Source organism: Alligator mississippiensis, chromosome 16 (assembly GCF_030867095.1).
Source record: "Alligator mississippiensis isolate rAllMis1 chromosome 16, rAllMis1, whole genome shotgun sequence".
Classification (NCBI taxonomy): Eukaryota; Metazoa; Chordata; order Crocodylia; family Alligatoridae; genus Alligator; species Alligator mississippiensis.
The window spans coordinates 20,308,221-20,321,837 of NC_081839.1; the positions used below are offsets into that span (position 1 = coordinate 20,308,221).

Consider the following 13,617-nt stretch of genomic DNA (forward strand, 5'->3'; position numbering starts at 1 on the left):
TGTCCCTGCAGGAGGGTAGCTGCCAAGTGGGGCATCCTGAACTGGGCTGCTGGGCCAAACACAGTGTTGGCCTCTGAAACCCCTGCATGTTTGCTTTGCAGAATCCCCAGGCCTCTGGCTCATGGTTGGCCCTGGCCTCCAGAGGTCTGGCTTCCCTAGAACCAAGACGACCTGGTGTGGAGCAGGCTCCCAGCACATCAGTCCTGAATGATAAGCAGAGCCCTGCCTGGAGGCTATCACTAAGCCTGGCAGCAATGTTGCCTGAGCCATCTGTGCCAACCACGGGCTAGGAGCCAGCTGGGCAGCCACAGGGCTCTGAAGGTGGCTCCTCAAGGAAATGGAAGGGTATTGAACCTGGGGGACCCACAGACCAGGGAGAGGGCTGAGCATGCCAAGGCCTTAAGCAGGTGCAGGTGGACAGTGTAGGCTCCAGCACTTTTAAGCAGCTACACTAGGTTCAAGATGCAGTTTAGAGAACTGGACTAGCTCCTGCAAGGGCCATCCATGGTAGCTGAGCATGGTAGTGAGGGGAGAATCACCAAGTGAGGCCTGTCCTGGAGGCTGTAAGAGAAAAGGGGCAGGGGCAGGCATTGCATATTCTCTTCCCGGACAGGCACTTCCTGGGCAGCTTGAGGCTCAAAGCAGCCCAGCTTTGGTGTCAGTCAGCAGGAGCAGCAAGCGCTCAGGCCCCCTGGGAACCTGTTTTCTAGCTCATGCTGGCACTTGTGACTGTGCCTATGCTGGTAGACGTGCTGGGCTGGGGCAGGGCTAGGCTAGCAAGGGAGAGCACATGGTGCCACTGCACTGGAAGGGCAACACAGGGCAGGTTCACTCAGTTGCATGTCTTGCCCCCAGGCAGGGATTGAGGCAAACAGCAGGGAGAGGTGGCCTCTTTCTTCTAGGCCAAGGCCTGCCAGAAAGCAGGAGCAGACGCTGCCCATAAGCCCAGAGGCCTGGGCCTATCCTCTGCACAGGGGCCCAGGCCCTGGAGCTCAGGGCCCCTGAAGCAGCTTGGGTGGCTGGGACCCTCCTGGCACTGGTCCGGGATCTAGCTGGTGTTACCATCTCGGTGCAGGTGGTTGTGCTGATCCAGTGCTGTCCGATGGCCTGCTCTCCGTTCTGCAGATGTGGTGCCATTTGTGTCCCTCTCCAAAGGGGAGATACCGTAGTCCGGGCATGGTGCAGCTGTCCCAGGGAAGGCAGAGTCCTCACTGGGTGGTGGCAAAGGGGGTGGCGGCAGGTCTGCATGGGAGGTGTTTCTCATGAGCAGCAGGGCAGGCTCTCCTACTGCAGCCAGCCCAGGTGTCAGCCCTGGCCACCCTCCACACAGGCCCCAAGCGGTGGGGTTGGGAGCAAAGCCTGACAGTAGTGACACCAGTGAGACCCCTGAATTCACAGCAGATAATTGCTGCTCCCCTGCTCTATTAGGGCTGGGAAGTGGTGGCTCCTGCAGCTGTAGTGGGGCCAGTACAGCCAGCAGCTCCCTTGCTCAGTCAGGTTCTGTGGCTTTTGCTTCCCCAAGGAAGCAGAGTGGTCCTGAGACCAGCCTTCCCCACTCCCACTCACCTCCCTGCTGCTTCTCTCGACGATAGTGGCTGGGCTTGGCCTTCTTCTTGACTCTTGCTTTCTGTGCTGGGGCAAGTGACACATCACTGGGGTTACAGTGGACTTTACCTGTCAGCAACGCCAACACAAAACGCTGTTATACAGCCAGTGCCAGTCTCCACTCCCCACAGCCTGCCCACCAGGACTGTGGGCATTGCCAGCACCCCAGATATACTAGACCATCAGGGGCTAGTAGTGCTCACAAAGGCCAGGGAGACCAAAAAGGGATTATGGAGGCAAGCCTGAATGATGTCACAGCTCTTGTATCAGGGCCAAACTCTGATAGGCTCATGGCTACCAGAGGGGCCTGTACCTCTGCACCTGGGACCCAACAGCCAAGGGTCAGGTGGTGGTGGAACTGCTCTGCACTGGCTTTGGCCACCCCTCTCCCCCCCTGGAGCATGCTATCCCCTTTGAAGCCCCTCCCCCTTTGTACAGAGGGGAGTTCCAGCAGATCTCAGGCACTGGTACTGGTTATGGTTCCCACACAAAGCCAAGGTTGGGCATGCTGCAAGGAGCAGTAAAGCCAGGCAACTGCACTCACCTGTGTTCGGGGAGCTGATGTTCTCCACACTGTGTGCCAAGGTCTGGCTCAGATTGCGCTTGTATCCATGTCTGGGTGTGTGGCCATCAGTCCCCTCCTCAAGAGCACTGAAGCTGGGGTTAGACTGGGTGAAGGGGGGACTTGGGGCCCTAGGCAATAGCCCTGGGTCATTTGGCAACTGCCTGAAAAAAATGACAGCCCAGTTAAAAGCTCGGCAGAGAGGTAGAAGATGGGCCTTGGGGAGGGAGACAGCCTGCCCACACCTCTCCTGCCTAGGGGAGTCACTCACCACTCCATTGGGAACAAGCTCATTCACTGGCCCGAGGCGAGGGGCAGTCTGTCTTGTGTTCTGAGGCCCTGTGAACAAGGCTACTGGGACCTGCCTGCCAGGCCCCAACCAGACTATAAAAATGAAAACCAGCTCTAGGAGCCTGGGATGGGAAAGAGGCAGGACCCACAGTCTTAGTTATCCGAGGAGGGGCAATAGGTGCACAGCAGCAGTGCAGCACCAGCTAGTCACTGCAGCAGTGGGCTAGGATTCCCCTAGTAACCCAAGCGATACCCCCCCCACCGCCATCTTAATGCCCTCACACAGCAAGACAGGGAAGGGCAGATGCCTCAGGTCAGATGGGAGTGCTGCATGTCAGGGCTAAGAGGCACTAGCAGTGCTAAGCACACACTGGCAGGGGGGAAGCCAAGGATGGGAGTGGCAGTGGATTGGGCCAAGATGGGGGTACTAGCAGAGTGGGGTGGTGAGGTGACGCTGAATAAGATCTCTGATGGGGGGTCTCTCCTACCGGGGCAGGTGGGGGACTTCAAAGTGATGGAGCCTGGGGATGTCCTCGGCAGCTCTCGCCTCATCATGGGGTGAGGGCGTCAGTGTAGCAGTGGACTGCTGCCCATATGAGTTGGCGGGTGAGGAGGCCTCCCCATGGGGTGGGGGCCAGTCCTCTTCCTGGATGTTCTCCATCAGGTAGGTGCGCTCAGGCAGCGGCGGGCACCACTCCTCCATCTCCGAGCTACAAGCAGGGCAGACATCAAATGTCTGTTGGGCTGGGAGGGGACCAGGCTCTCAGCAGCCCTGTCTAGCAATCCCCACATCCTTGGGGTCAATGATGGACAAGGGAAAATTTCACCATATTGCAACATTTGCTCCCAGCTTCCCACTGACATTCCTCCAGCAGAGTAAGTGCCCCTCCACCACCCCCAAACAGGCTGAGGGAGATCTATCCCCACTGAAGACTGGGAGCAGCTCCCTGCTGCAGTTCCTCTGAGACCCAAGCCCCAATTTTCCCTGGCAGGGGGGGTCTGGGCAAAGCTGGAGCTCCCAGGCAGCATGGGAAGCCCTCACGCTCTGCCTGGCCCAGCTCATCTTATTGCCATTTGGATGGATGCCCCAGAGCTTCTGGCAATGCCTGTGCTTGCCCCATGAGAGCCTGATGCAGTGGCCAGTTGCTGCTGGGCAGTTTAGAGTCTGATGCAGGACTGTGAGGACACTGCAATCCCAGCCCTTCCTGTGGCAGCGATATGTGCTGTGTGCAGAGGGAGCTGGAACCCATGCTCACCAGACAGCCAGCTCCTCGTCCTTGTCTTCATCCTCGTCTTCCTCGTCCTCAGCACACTGGCTCAGCTCGCTGGCTGTGGGGGGTGGGGGCAGCAGTTCTGCCCAGTTTAGCGATGGCATTTTCACAGGCTTCCCCACTGATTTTGCTTTGCCATTTTTAGCTGCTATGAAGAGCAGAGCCAGAAGGCATTTCTCAGACACTGAGAAGGAAGTGGGGGAGCCCTCCAGTAAACCCTACACCGGCTTGGCAGGGACACATGCCCCAGACCTGTGCCATGCAGCCTGGGGTGCAGGGAGCAGAGAAAAGGAGGTGGCCTTGTCTGTACTACAATGTGTGCTGGGCCCACTGCCCAGCCAGACCCCTTTAGAGCACTCAGTTGGTCCCTACACAGTGGAACTTGGCCCTATCATCCAGAGAACTCAGACAGGGTGGCTGGACCCTGTGGCTGGAAGAGCCTGCTCTGCCCCTGGGCAGGTAAAGTTGGGAAGTGTCTGCTCAGCTGCATGCCATATACCCTAGTGCCACCATGGCCATGACAGCCCCATCACACTAGGACACAAAGACAGGTGAGAGGCTGGCCCTAGCATCTCCATGGCCCTTTGATTCAAATGCTTTCCATCACAAGGGTTCCTACCATTCTCTACCCTGCTCCACTCTGGCTGTGAATACTGGATACTGGAGGTGCTGGGCTGGGCATCCCAGTGTCTCTCCTCACTGGGGGAGGGCAGGCTCTGGGCCCCATACGGCACCACGGGAGTGGTGGCGTAAGGTGTTGTATGCTGGGAAAACACCCCATTGAAGGTCCTCAGCTCATCGCTGGTGGGGTCAATGGTACTGTAAATGGGTCCATCAGATGCACCTGCCCCAAACTTCTCTGCTTGAGCAATGTAATTGGAGATCCCAGAATCTGTGGAGTCAATCAGAGACATGGGCACACACTCAAAGGATAGCCCAGCTGTGGGCACCAAGGCCCAGCTAGAGACAGGGCATGCAGCTGTTGACCTCTATCACACATGCCTCCTGGAAGATGCCTGCCCAGTCTTTTTTTGAGGTGCCCCTGCCTGGGGAACTTGGCTCAGATCAATTCCAGAGCTAGGGATCACACAGGCAGAGGCCAGCTGGGTGGGCACACACCAGCTATGTACCAGCTTCACTCCTCTGCCCACTCACCCCTTCCAGCCATGAGGTGGCCCAGGTGAACACATACCTGGGCCCATGCACTCTCAGCCCCTCTCCTGGACTTGCAGCAGCCTGGCCATTCCCAAAGCTCCTGCCTGGCCCCCCTCTCCCCTTTACCATTGTAGTATCTCTCTGTGACATCATGGTTTCCTGTGCAGCAGGTCATGCCAGGCCTCTTGGCCTTCTCATTACGCAGCAGATTGGGTGCAGGCCACGAATTTGCCAGCCATGGGTAGTTGGAAGCACTGGTGGCCATGGCCAGCATGGCAGGTCTATAAGACAGGACAAGGTTAGTGCTAGGGCACAGTGCATGCTGGGGACTGCTGCTGGAGGACACAGCATGGCCAGGATTCTCCCCAGCAGTACTGGTGGGACAGGCAGTTCTGCACTCACCTGCCATTGCCACAGGTCAGTCCCTCTGTGTGTGGGAAGGAGACTGTAAGAGACAGAGACACATGATGAGGGGTGGGGGACAGGCTCCAGCTCAGGGGTGCTGGGAAGAGAGAAGGGACATACCTGCTGGTGTGTAGGCAAAGGAGGCTGCAAGAGAGGAAGGAGACAATAAGCCAGTTGGTACCACCGGTTGGTGGGGAGTGGCGAGCACAGGCAGCAGCAGGGATGGGGTGTGGAGCAGGCACTAGGCACAGGGCAGTGCAGGGCAGTCATGGGAGTGAAGCACAGTACTGCTCACAGGCCACCCTGGAGTCCCCCCTGAAGTTTGGTGCTGTGTGGAGGGCAGTGGGGTGGTAGTTACTACTGTAGGGGTGCTACTCTCACTGGGTCTGGGTGAGAGCTTTGTGGCCTGGTGCTGCCTCTGGCACAGTTCATGCTGCCTAGTGCCAGGGGCCCTCCCAAGGACACCCCATCTCAGAGACCCATGCTGCTCTCCAGTGTCTCCCCTGTATATGGGGCACCATGAGCATGCGGGGAGCACAGACGCTGAACCTCTGTACTGCCTCTGCACAGAGAAGCTGCCATGCTCACAGCTGCGCTGCTGTCTCCTGGGCAGAATCCGACATACTCAGGTCCCCTTGGAACAGCCAGTGCCCCAGGCTTGCCACAATGGATGCTGCCCCATGCAGCACAGCTTCTACCTGTGTAGTGGCTCAGTTCCTTCCTCTTCTTTCGACGGCAATAGATCCAGATGCTAAAGCACATCAGGATGACCCAGCAGGCACCACCGATGCCTGCGATGAAGGCCGGCTGTTTCACCACATCTGTGATCTGCTCTGCCAGGCTCATGTTCTCCCCACTGCCAACGGGCACCGAGTCCTGCTCCAGGAAAGGGTCTGGTGGGGAGGGGCAGCAGAGACATGCAAGTGAGGGCAGAATCTGTCTGCTCCCAAGGGACTATGGGTCTGACCCAATGCTGAGGCACTGGGATCCGGAAGACTGGCTCTGAGTGCAAGGGCTGTTACTGCTGCAGCACTTAGCACTGTTGTCCCGTCCACACTTCATGGCCAATGGCCCTGCTGTATCCACTTCAGAGCCCAAGCAGCCATGTCACCCTCTTGCCTTGGCCCTCTCAGTCAGTCTCCCCCTGAGCCCAACTATGGCCCTGAGACACCAGAGCTTGACCTTCCCCTTCCTGTCCCACCAGCAGCCTGGCAAGCTCCATCATGAAGCTGTGGACCACCACAGTGGCTCCAAGCAGGCACCTCTATATGATACCGTGGGGCACTGTCACACACAGAACCCATCCCGTCAGGCTTGCAGGCCACCTGGGCAGGAGGGAGCTGTCCTTCCCCTTCTTGCCCTGCAGAGCACCTGGACTCACTGATCTGGATGGTGACAGGTGTGCTCCTCACGCCTACCCCGGCACTGGTGGCAGCCGCCACCTCGGTGCGGTAGAGTATACCAGGGACCAGCCCCTGCAGCACTGTTGAGAGCACCGTGCCATCCACGCTCTTGTTGATGTGGAAGCGGCTTTCATTCCCCAGACACCAGATCTGCCAGAGGGAGAAGGCTGAATTAGCCAAGGCTCAGGGGACGGTGGGGGCTCCAGATGCTCAGCATTACCGGAGCAAAACTTTTAGGCAATACCTGTGCCAGGTGTGGTGGCCTTGTTGAGGCCTGTTACAAACACTGGCCCATCACCCTTGACCTTGCTCACCCGGTAATCCTGGATGATCCCATTCTGGTCTCCTACAGGGGGTGGCTCCCATGACACACTGATGCTTGTGCTGTTGCTGGTCCCCAGCGTTACCACGGTAACTGCCTGAGGCGGGGCGCTGGGGGCTGGGCAGGATGAAGGAAAGAGGGATTATTGCCAAAAGCTATCTGGGAAACTACCCACAAAGTCATGCCCCTGTCAGAGGCCAGGCCCAGCTCTGGTACCAACAGGACCACCTGAGCCATGGGACACCAAGAGTCCTGTACTGGGAGAGCCTAACCCAGGCTCCTCAGCCCCTATGGGCTCCTGCAACGCCCACATCATGCAGGGGGCTGGTTGAAGCATTAACAAGGCAAGCTGGCTGCCCTATCTATATCCCTGACCCTGACCCTTCTCCAGCTGATCCTTAGGCTGCAGTTCTGAAGGACCACAGTGTTATCTGGATAACAGCTGGAAAGTGAGCTCTGCTTAAAGACAGCCTGCCAGCTTAGAGCAGGCCCACACACCCAGTCCCAACCAGGCCCTACACTACAGCCTCTGCTGACCCCACCCAGCCCAGCCCCATGGTTCCTCCAGGCAGCTGGCACTGCCAGGCAGCCCAAACCAAGCCAGGGGCACTGGCTCAATCATGGCCAACACCTATTGCTATGGGGAGGAGCACGGTTGAGGAGGCACAACGAAAGAGCAACCCATAGGGGAAGCTGGTAAGAGGCTGGTACATGCCTTGACACCTCCAGTCTTGTCCTCCCCACCTTGTCCCCACATACAGAAGAGGTCCCCAGGTGCTTGGCGACAGGATCAGCTTATCCCTCCACAGCTGGAGGGTGTCAGAGCAGGACCAGGGCCATTCCTGTTCCTGAACATGAGCTCAGCCCAAGATCCCCATGTCCTACAGCAAGCCCCAAGCACTGAGCAGGAAGCAGGTGGGGGTGAGGCCATCCTTATGCTAAGCAGCACTGACCTTCCTCAGGCATGTGCACTGTCAGCACCTCACTGTCCATTCCCTGGAACTCATCAAAGTATGGCCGGATCTTGAGCTCATACTCCTGGCCCTTGTGCAGCTCCTCCAGCACAGCACTGCGCTCAGCAGGCGCCTGCACATCCTGTGCCAGCCAGGCACCACCTCGCAGGCGGTACAACACCCGATAGCCCTGGATGAACTGGGCCTGGCGATCCACCTGGGGAGTGGAGAGGAAACTCGTGTGACTCGGCACTGGGGATGTTTGCATGTGGTCCTGGAGCAGGCCACAGGTCTGGGAGATGTACGTGTCCACTGTCTTGCCCCTGCCACTGCAGATCCAGGGCAGGCCTTGGCCTTGTGCCCTCCACACTGCTGCCCCATGCCACTATCCACTTCCCACATTGCCTTATGGCCCTTTCCCCTTCATACCCCCAATCCTGCATTGCTTATGCTCTGCATCCCATCATCACTACTGTATCTCTTACACTGACCCTACCCCCACACCCTTTGCAACTCCCATCTCTGCACTGACCTGCTCCCTGCTACACAACCACCCATGCTGCCTCTCTCTGGGCCCTCTCTGCAGAGCCCTGCTGGCTACCTACCCACAATGCACCTTCCACGTGGACCCCGTCCCTGCTCTCTGCACTGTCTTGTGCCAACCCCTACCCTTTGTATTGCCTCTCCCTCATCACTGCTGCATGCTGGCAGAGGCATGCAACACTCACAGTCCAGGTCACTTGGATGGTGGTTGAGGTGAGAATGATGGGTTCTTGGAGCTGCACCACAACTTCCCCGAGCTCGCGCTGCACCTGCCGGTGATCCACACCCTGCCGGGTGGGGCTGACATCTACCAAGCAAAGCCAGTCATGAGGGCGCATGCAGCAGGTAAGACAGCCCTGCTGGGACCACCAGGGGTGGGGGGCCCGTGGGGACTGAATCCATTTTACAGAGAAGCCAAAAGAGACCTGGCACAGAGCTCAACTGCCAGCCATAGGGCATGGCTCAGCCTGCCCCTCATACCGGGTTCCAAAATCCCAGCACAGCTGTTGACAAGAGAATCGCAGGGGACCATCCAGCCTCTGGACCTCAATCCCCAAGCTGTGCCTGGCTCTCTCTGTCCATGGCAGATGTGGAAACAAGGCTCTAATGCCTGCGTTGAATCTGCTCTTCTTTTGCCAGGACGTGGCCTACTCAGGTCGCTCCCATCCTCCTCAGCCTTCCCCCTCCCCCACCCCAAGATGCCCCTCATCTAAGGCAGTCTGAGAGCTTCTGGCCCTGCCTGGCCGGCACTTGGGTAACCTCACCTTGGGTGCGCACTGGTTCTGAGACGGGACTAGGGTCACTCAGCCCATAGGAGTTGACAGCCCGGATGAGGAAGAGGTAGATGGTGTTGGGGTCCAGGCCACTCACTGTGTGCTTTTCCACCTTCACGTTGTCTGCCACGGTCTGCCAGGTGCTGCCTGCAGACTGGCTGCAGCAAGTGAGATGAAGGGCTGATTGTGGCCAGGCCTTCTGCTCCCTTCCCTGGTGCCGTGAATAGGGATGACGGGGCAGGGGCCTGGCCTTTCATGGTCTTGGCATGGGGAGTGCCACAGCAGGGGCTCGCCAGGACAGTGACACAGCAGAGGGAGGTCTGTACAGCCCTTCTGGTGTGCAGAGCCCTGGGACCTTCTACGAGAAGTGGATTCTCCATGGGCCGAGGCACTCCCAGGAGGAAGATGTCATAGCTCCAGAGGGACCAGCAGAGCTCTGTGGCACTCAACAGAGGAAAGAGGGTCTGCTCCAAAGTGGCTCTAGAGCTGCTATCCCAGTGCAAAGGTGGAATCCAGCTGCCTTTCTGCCCAGGAGTTCTGCTTTCTTCCTGCCTGGCAGCAGTGTCTTACCTCTAGCTAGTGGGTGCTGAAAGCAGTGTCCATACCTGCTGCCCCACAGTGAAACCTCAGACCCTCCCCCAGGGTAAGTAACCACCCTGGAGGAGCTGCCAGACCTCTGGTACAGAACTCATTTTCTTCCAATTGATAAGAGTAGGAGTGTTAGGCTGCTCACAGCATGCAGGTCCAGTAGGTGACATATTCCTAGCATCCCTAGGTGTGTAGCAGCCTGTGTGCCGTGTGACCCAGTCAGGCTTGAATGGCCAGCCTTGCCACTGACTTACAGCCATGCCCTGTTGTAGAGCTGCCAAAATCCTTCATTGCTAGGCACCCTCCCCGCTTGCCTCCATCAACCTCAGCAAACTCCAGAGCAGATGCTGCTCTGAGCTAGAAGCTGGGTGGGAGTAAGCATTTGCTCCTGCCCAGCAATCTGCCATGGCGGTAGGGGAATGAGGGTCTGGGTGCCACACCATTTTGGGCATCATGGGCAGGAATAGGAGAGCACAAACACCTGCCTTGCAGGGAGACCTGCTACGTAGAGCCAGGGACACACACAGCTATGCTTCTCCAAGCCCATAGGGAGAAGCTGTTTTTAGAAAGGAACTGCTGGTAATTGCTGCAGAGAAAGATGGGCTGAGGAATCCATCCCTACAGCATGGCAAGAGGCAGGTGTGTATCTGTGCACAAATCTATCTGTAGGTTTTGCCCTGTGGCTGAGTCCCAGAAGACCCAGTTTCTTCCATACAGTTCATATCTATAGGGAAGATTGCAGTGATGTCCCTTGAAATGCTCTATAGATGCTACAAACCCTGCCTTTGCTCATTCCTACTGCCAGAGCAGGGGATAGGGGCCCTGCATATATATGCTCTATATATGCACAGTGATTATGATAATGTTGCCATGGAAACTGCAACTCATGACCTTGGCTATTACTGGGGTCAGCCCCTGATTCATAGTCACTTCAGTATTGATCTTGCTTTGTGTCAGGTGGGGTAACAGAGGCAAAGGGAAGGAGGCCCTGAGATTTTTCCCTGGTGGTCCCCAAACTTTGGTATCTCATATACTGGAGTGGTTTCTCCAAGATACACAGATACAACCCTGGGGGCTCAACTTTTCCTGCCAGTGATGATAGTTTCATAGTAGTTTCATAGTAGCTAGGGTCAGGAAGGACCTGAACAGATCATCTAGCCTGACCCCCTGCCACAGGCAGGAATGAATGCTGGGTTCACAAGACCCCAGACAGGTGATCGTCCAACCTGCTCTTGAATTTGCCCAAGGTAGGGGCAAGGACCACTTCCCTGGGAAGTTGGTTCCAGATTCTGGCCACCCTAAGTGTAAAATATTACCTCCCGATCTCTAACCTAAACCTGTTCTCCATCAGCTTATGACCATTGTTCCTCCTCACCCCAGGTGGTGCTGGGGAGAAAAGGGCTCTTCCTATTTGCTGATGATCTCCCCTGATGAGTTTGTAGGCAGCCACCAGGTCCCCCCTCAGCCTCCTCTTGCCGAGGCTGAACAGGTTCAGGTCCCTCAGGACCCATAAGGACTCATACCCATGAGGACTCAGGCTGGGCCCAAAACCAAACACCCCCCAAATTAATGGCTGCCTTTGAAAAATAACCCTTATATGTCTTGCCTGAGTGACTGTCCCCAGTGGTGGAAGGAAGCTCAGAGCCCAAGATCCAGAACTCCATCTGCTTGGCCGCTCTGTCCATTCCAGCAGAGAGCAAGTCCAGTCCTGACACCAGCTGCTCTGTGCACAGGGCCTTGGGTGTGGGGCAACCTCCATCTGTGAGGTGGTTCCTCACTGGGTATGCACTCCAAAGCAGTACACAGGCTCCCTGCTGATCTCCCTGCTTTAAGCCTTCCCTGGCTAGCATTCATGCTCAGAGAAAATGGGTACTCAGAGGCAGGGTGCAAGGCATTACCTGAATGCTTCAATGATGTATGAAGTGACTGCAGCTCCCCCGCTCTGGGGGCTCGGCTTCCAGACCAGGGTCACACTGTTCTTGGTGACATCGGTAACAAGTGGGACAGCTGGGGGCCCAGGCAGAAGGTTTGGCTCTGGCAGCTGCACATGGAGGTCAGCCCCATTCTCTAGGGAAGGAAGGATTAAATAAGCAGGAGTGACCTGCAAGGGGCAAGGCAGGGAGAGCCAGACAGTCCTGCCTAGGGTCCAGAGCTGTTGATTGCTCAGGATTCTGCTCCACAACCAGCCCAGGGAGCACTACTTAGGGAGTGACTGCAGGATTGCTCAGGGCTTCCACTGTGGCTGGCCTTACTTGGCCCTTTGCAGAGAAAGTCAAGAGCCCGGAGGACCTGGTGAGGGAAATGCCACACTTATGTGTGATGAAAGATCTTAGCCTTCTGGTCCCTCAACCCAGCAGTACAGTCCCAGGCAGCACTGGCACAGTAACCCGGCTCCTGGAGATCTACCCAGAGGATGGGCCCACACCTGCCATGAACACCACTACAAAAGGTCCCTGAAGGATGCTTGGCTCCATGCTGCCAGGCTGCCCTAGGCCCTCCCAGGAAGGAATGCAGCACACAAAGCACAGCCAGCACTGCCTCCACCATGCAGTGGTCTGTGTGCAGGAAGGATCCAGGCAGGACCAGTCTGCAGCCTGCAGGGCATGAGGCAGTAAACAGCCATGGGCAGCCAGGTTACTGCACCCTCCATGTGAGAGCCCCTGCCTGGCACAAACCTGAAAGCCTGTCAGCAATGATTGCCTAGAGACAGAGCTGCTGCCAAACAAATGCTGGGGGTTCTGCCACTGCCCCAAGCTGCCTCCAGAGCTGCTCCTGAGTGTGTGTCTGCTCTTTGCCCCCATGGCACCCAGACAACATTACCATGCCCATGTCGAGCCACTGCTGCACTTCATATCCACAGCTGAAATGATCCGGGACTGACCTTGCACCACCAGGGCCCCGCTCCACGTTGTCTCCCCAGTCGAGCTGGTAGCGACACAGCTGTACAGCCCCGAGTCTGCTACCTGCGAGCCACAAGGGGAACAAGTGAGCAGCATGTCTGCCACTGCCATCCTGGGGGGCCTGTCTTTGCTCATTCCTACTGCCAGAGCAGGGGATAGGGGCCTTACAGGAATGCAGGGATCCCCCAAATACAGCAGGGTCTTGGTACAAGCCTGGCCTGGGGCTGGCCTGTTGGACAGACATCAGCTTTACCCATCATGTGATCACCAGGCACCTGTGGGGGGCTGGGTGTCTAGCAAGCTGTGAGGCAACTAGTGGCACTTTTCCATGGAAGACAGCAGCAGCCCTCCCCCACCAGTGCAGCAAGGAGTCTGATCCTGCCAGAGGCAGTGCTAGGAGGACACCTGCCCTAGGTGGTGTGTACCTGGGCACTACTTGGCAGAACAGTCTGCTTGTCCCCCAGCATACTGCTGCCAGGAATAGGGGCCAGAGGGGCTTCTTTAGCTTACAGAGAAGATCCAACAGCCTGGGGAGCGAGGAGGACTGGGAGTTCAGTTTGTCAGGCAGCCGGTACGTATGGGCTGAAGAGAGGTACACAGTCTGAGTCAGCTGTGCTAGCCAGCAAGGGCTGGGCAGGGCAGGGCAAGCTTGGGGCTGCAGCTCCCTGGGGTGGGATACGAGTGAGTGCAGGGAACAGCCAATGCTGAAGTGAAACTATCACCAAGCTGTAGCTGCTACCTTTCTCCTGAAGAACGTGACAGTTTTGTGGGAATCCACCAAAACCCCAATGATTATAAATGTCATGTCAGTGTCAAAGGGCTTCTTTAGCTGAGTGGTCGAGAGTG

At 57.2% G+C, this 13,617-nt stretch overlaps 1 protein-coding gene across 10 annotated transcripts in view; it reads right to left on the reverse strand.

The window, feature by feature from the left end:
* Window positions 1-13,617, reverse strand: part of ROBO3 (roundabout guidance receptor 3) — a 283,680-nt gene that overhangs the window by 1,455 nt on the left and 268,608 nt on the right. For 4 of the 10 annotated variants that reach the window (XM_019490161.2, XM_014600903.3, XM_059720001.1 and 1 more), the window contains 17 exons: window positions 12,753-12,834; window positions 11,770-11,938; window positions 9,275-9,441; window positions 8,696-8,817; window positions 7,968-8,184; window positions 7,007-7,131; window positions 6,671-6,842; window positions 5,988-6,182; window positions 5,410-5,433; window positions 5,287-5,329; window positions 5,011-5,165; window positions 4,349-4,621; window positions 3,715-3,877; window positions 2,947-3,168; window positions 2,150-2,331; window positions 1,567-1,674; window positions 1,063-1,242 (listed from right to left, as the gene is read on the reverse strand). In XM_019490161.2, the coding sequence (XP_019345706.2) occupies window positions 1,063-1,242; window positions 1,567-1,674; window positions 2,150-2,331; window positions 2,947-3,168; window positions 3,715-3,877; window positions 4,349-4,621; window positions 5,011-5,165; window positions 5,287-5,329; window positions 5,410-5,433; window positions 5,988-6,182; window positions 6,671-6,842; window positions 7,007-7,131; window positions 7,968-8,184; window positions 8,696-8,817; window positions 9,275-9,441; window positions 11,770-11,938; window positions 12,753-12,834 (2,599 nt within the window). Of the gene's footprint in view, window positions 1-1,062; window positions 1,243-1,566; window positions 1,675-2,149; window positions 2,332-2,438; window positions 2,581-2,946; window positions 3,169-3,714; window positions 3,878-4,348; window positions 4,622-5,010; window positions 5,166-5,286; window positions 5,330-5,409; window positions 5,434-5,987; window positions 6,183-6,670; window positions 6,843-7,006; window positions 7,132-7,967; window positions 8,185-8,695; window positions 8,818-9,274; window positions 9,442-11,769; window positions 11,939-12,752; window positions 12,835-13,617 lie in introns of those variants that run through there. The other 6 variants (XM_019490162.2, XM_019490160.2, XM_019490163.2 and 3 more) reach the window with 5 other exon arrangements.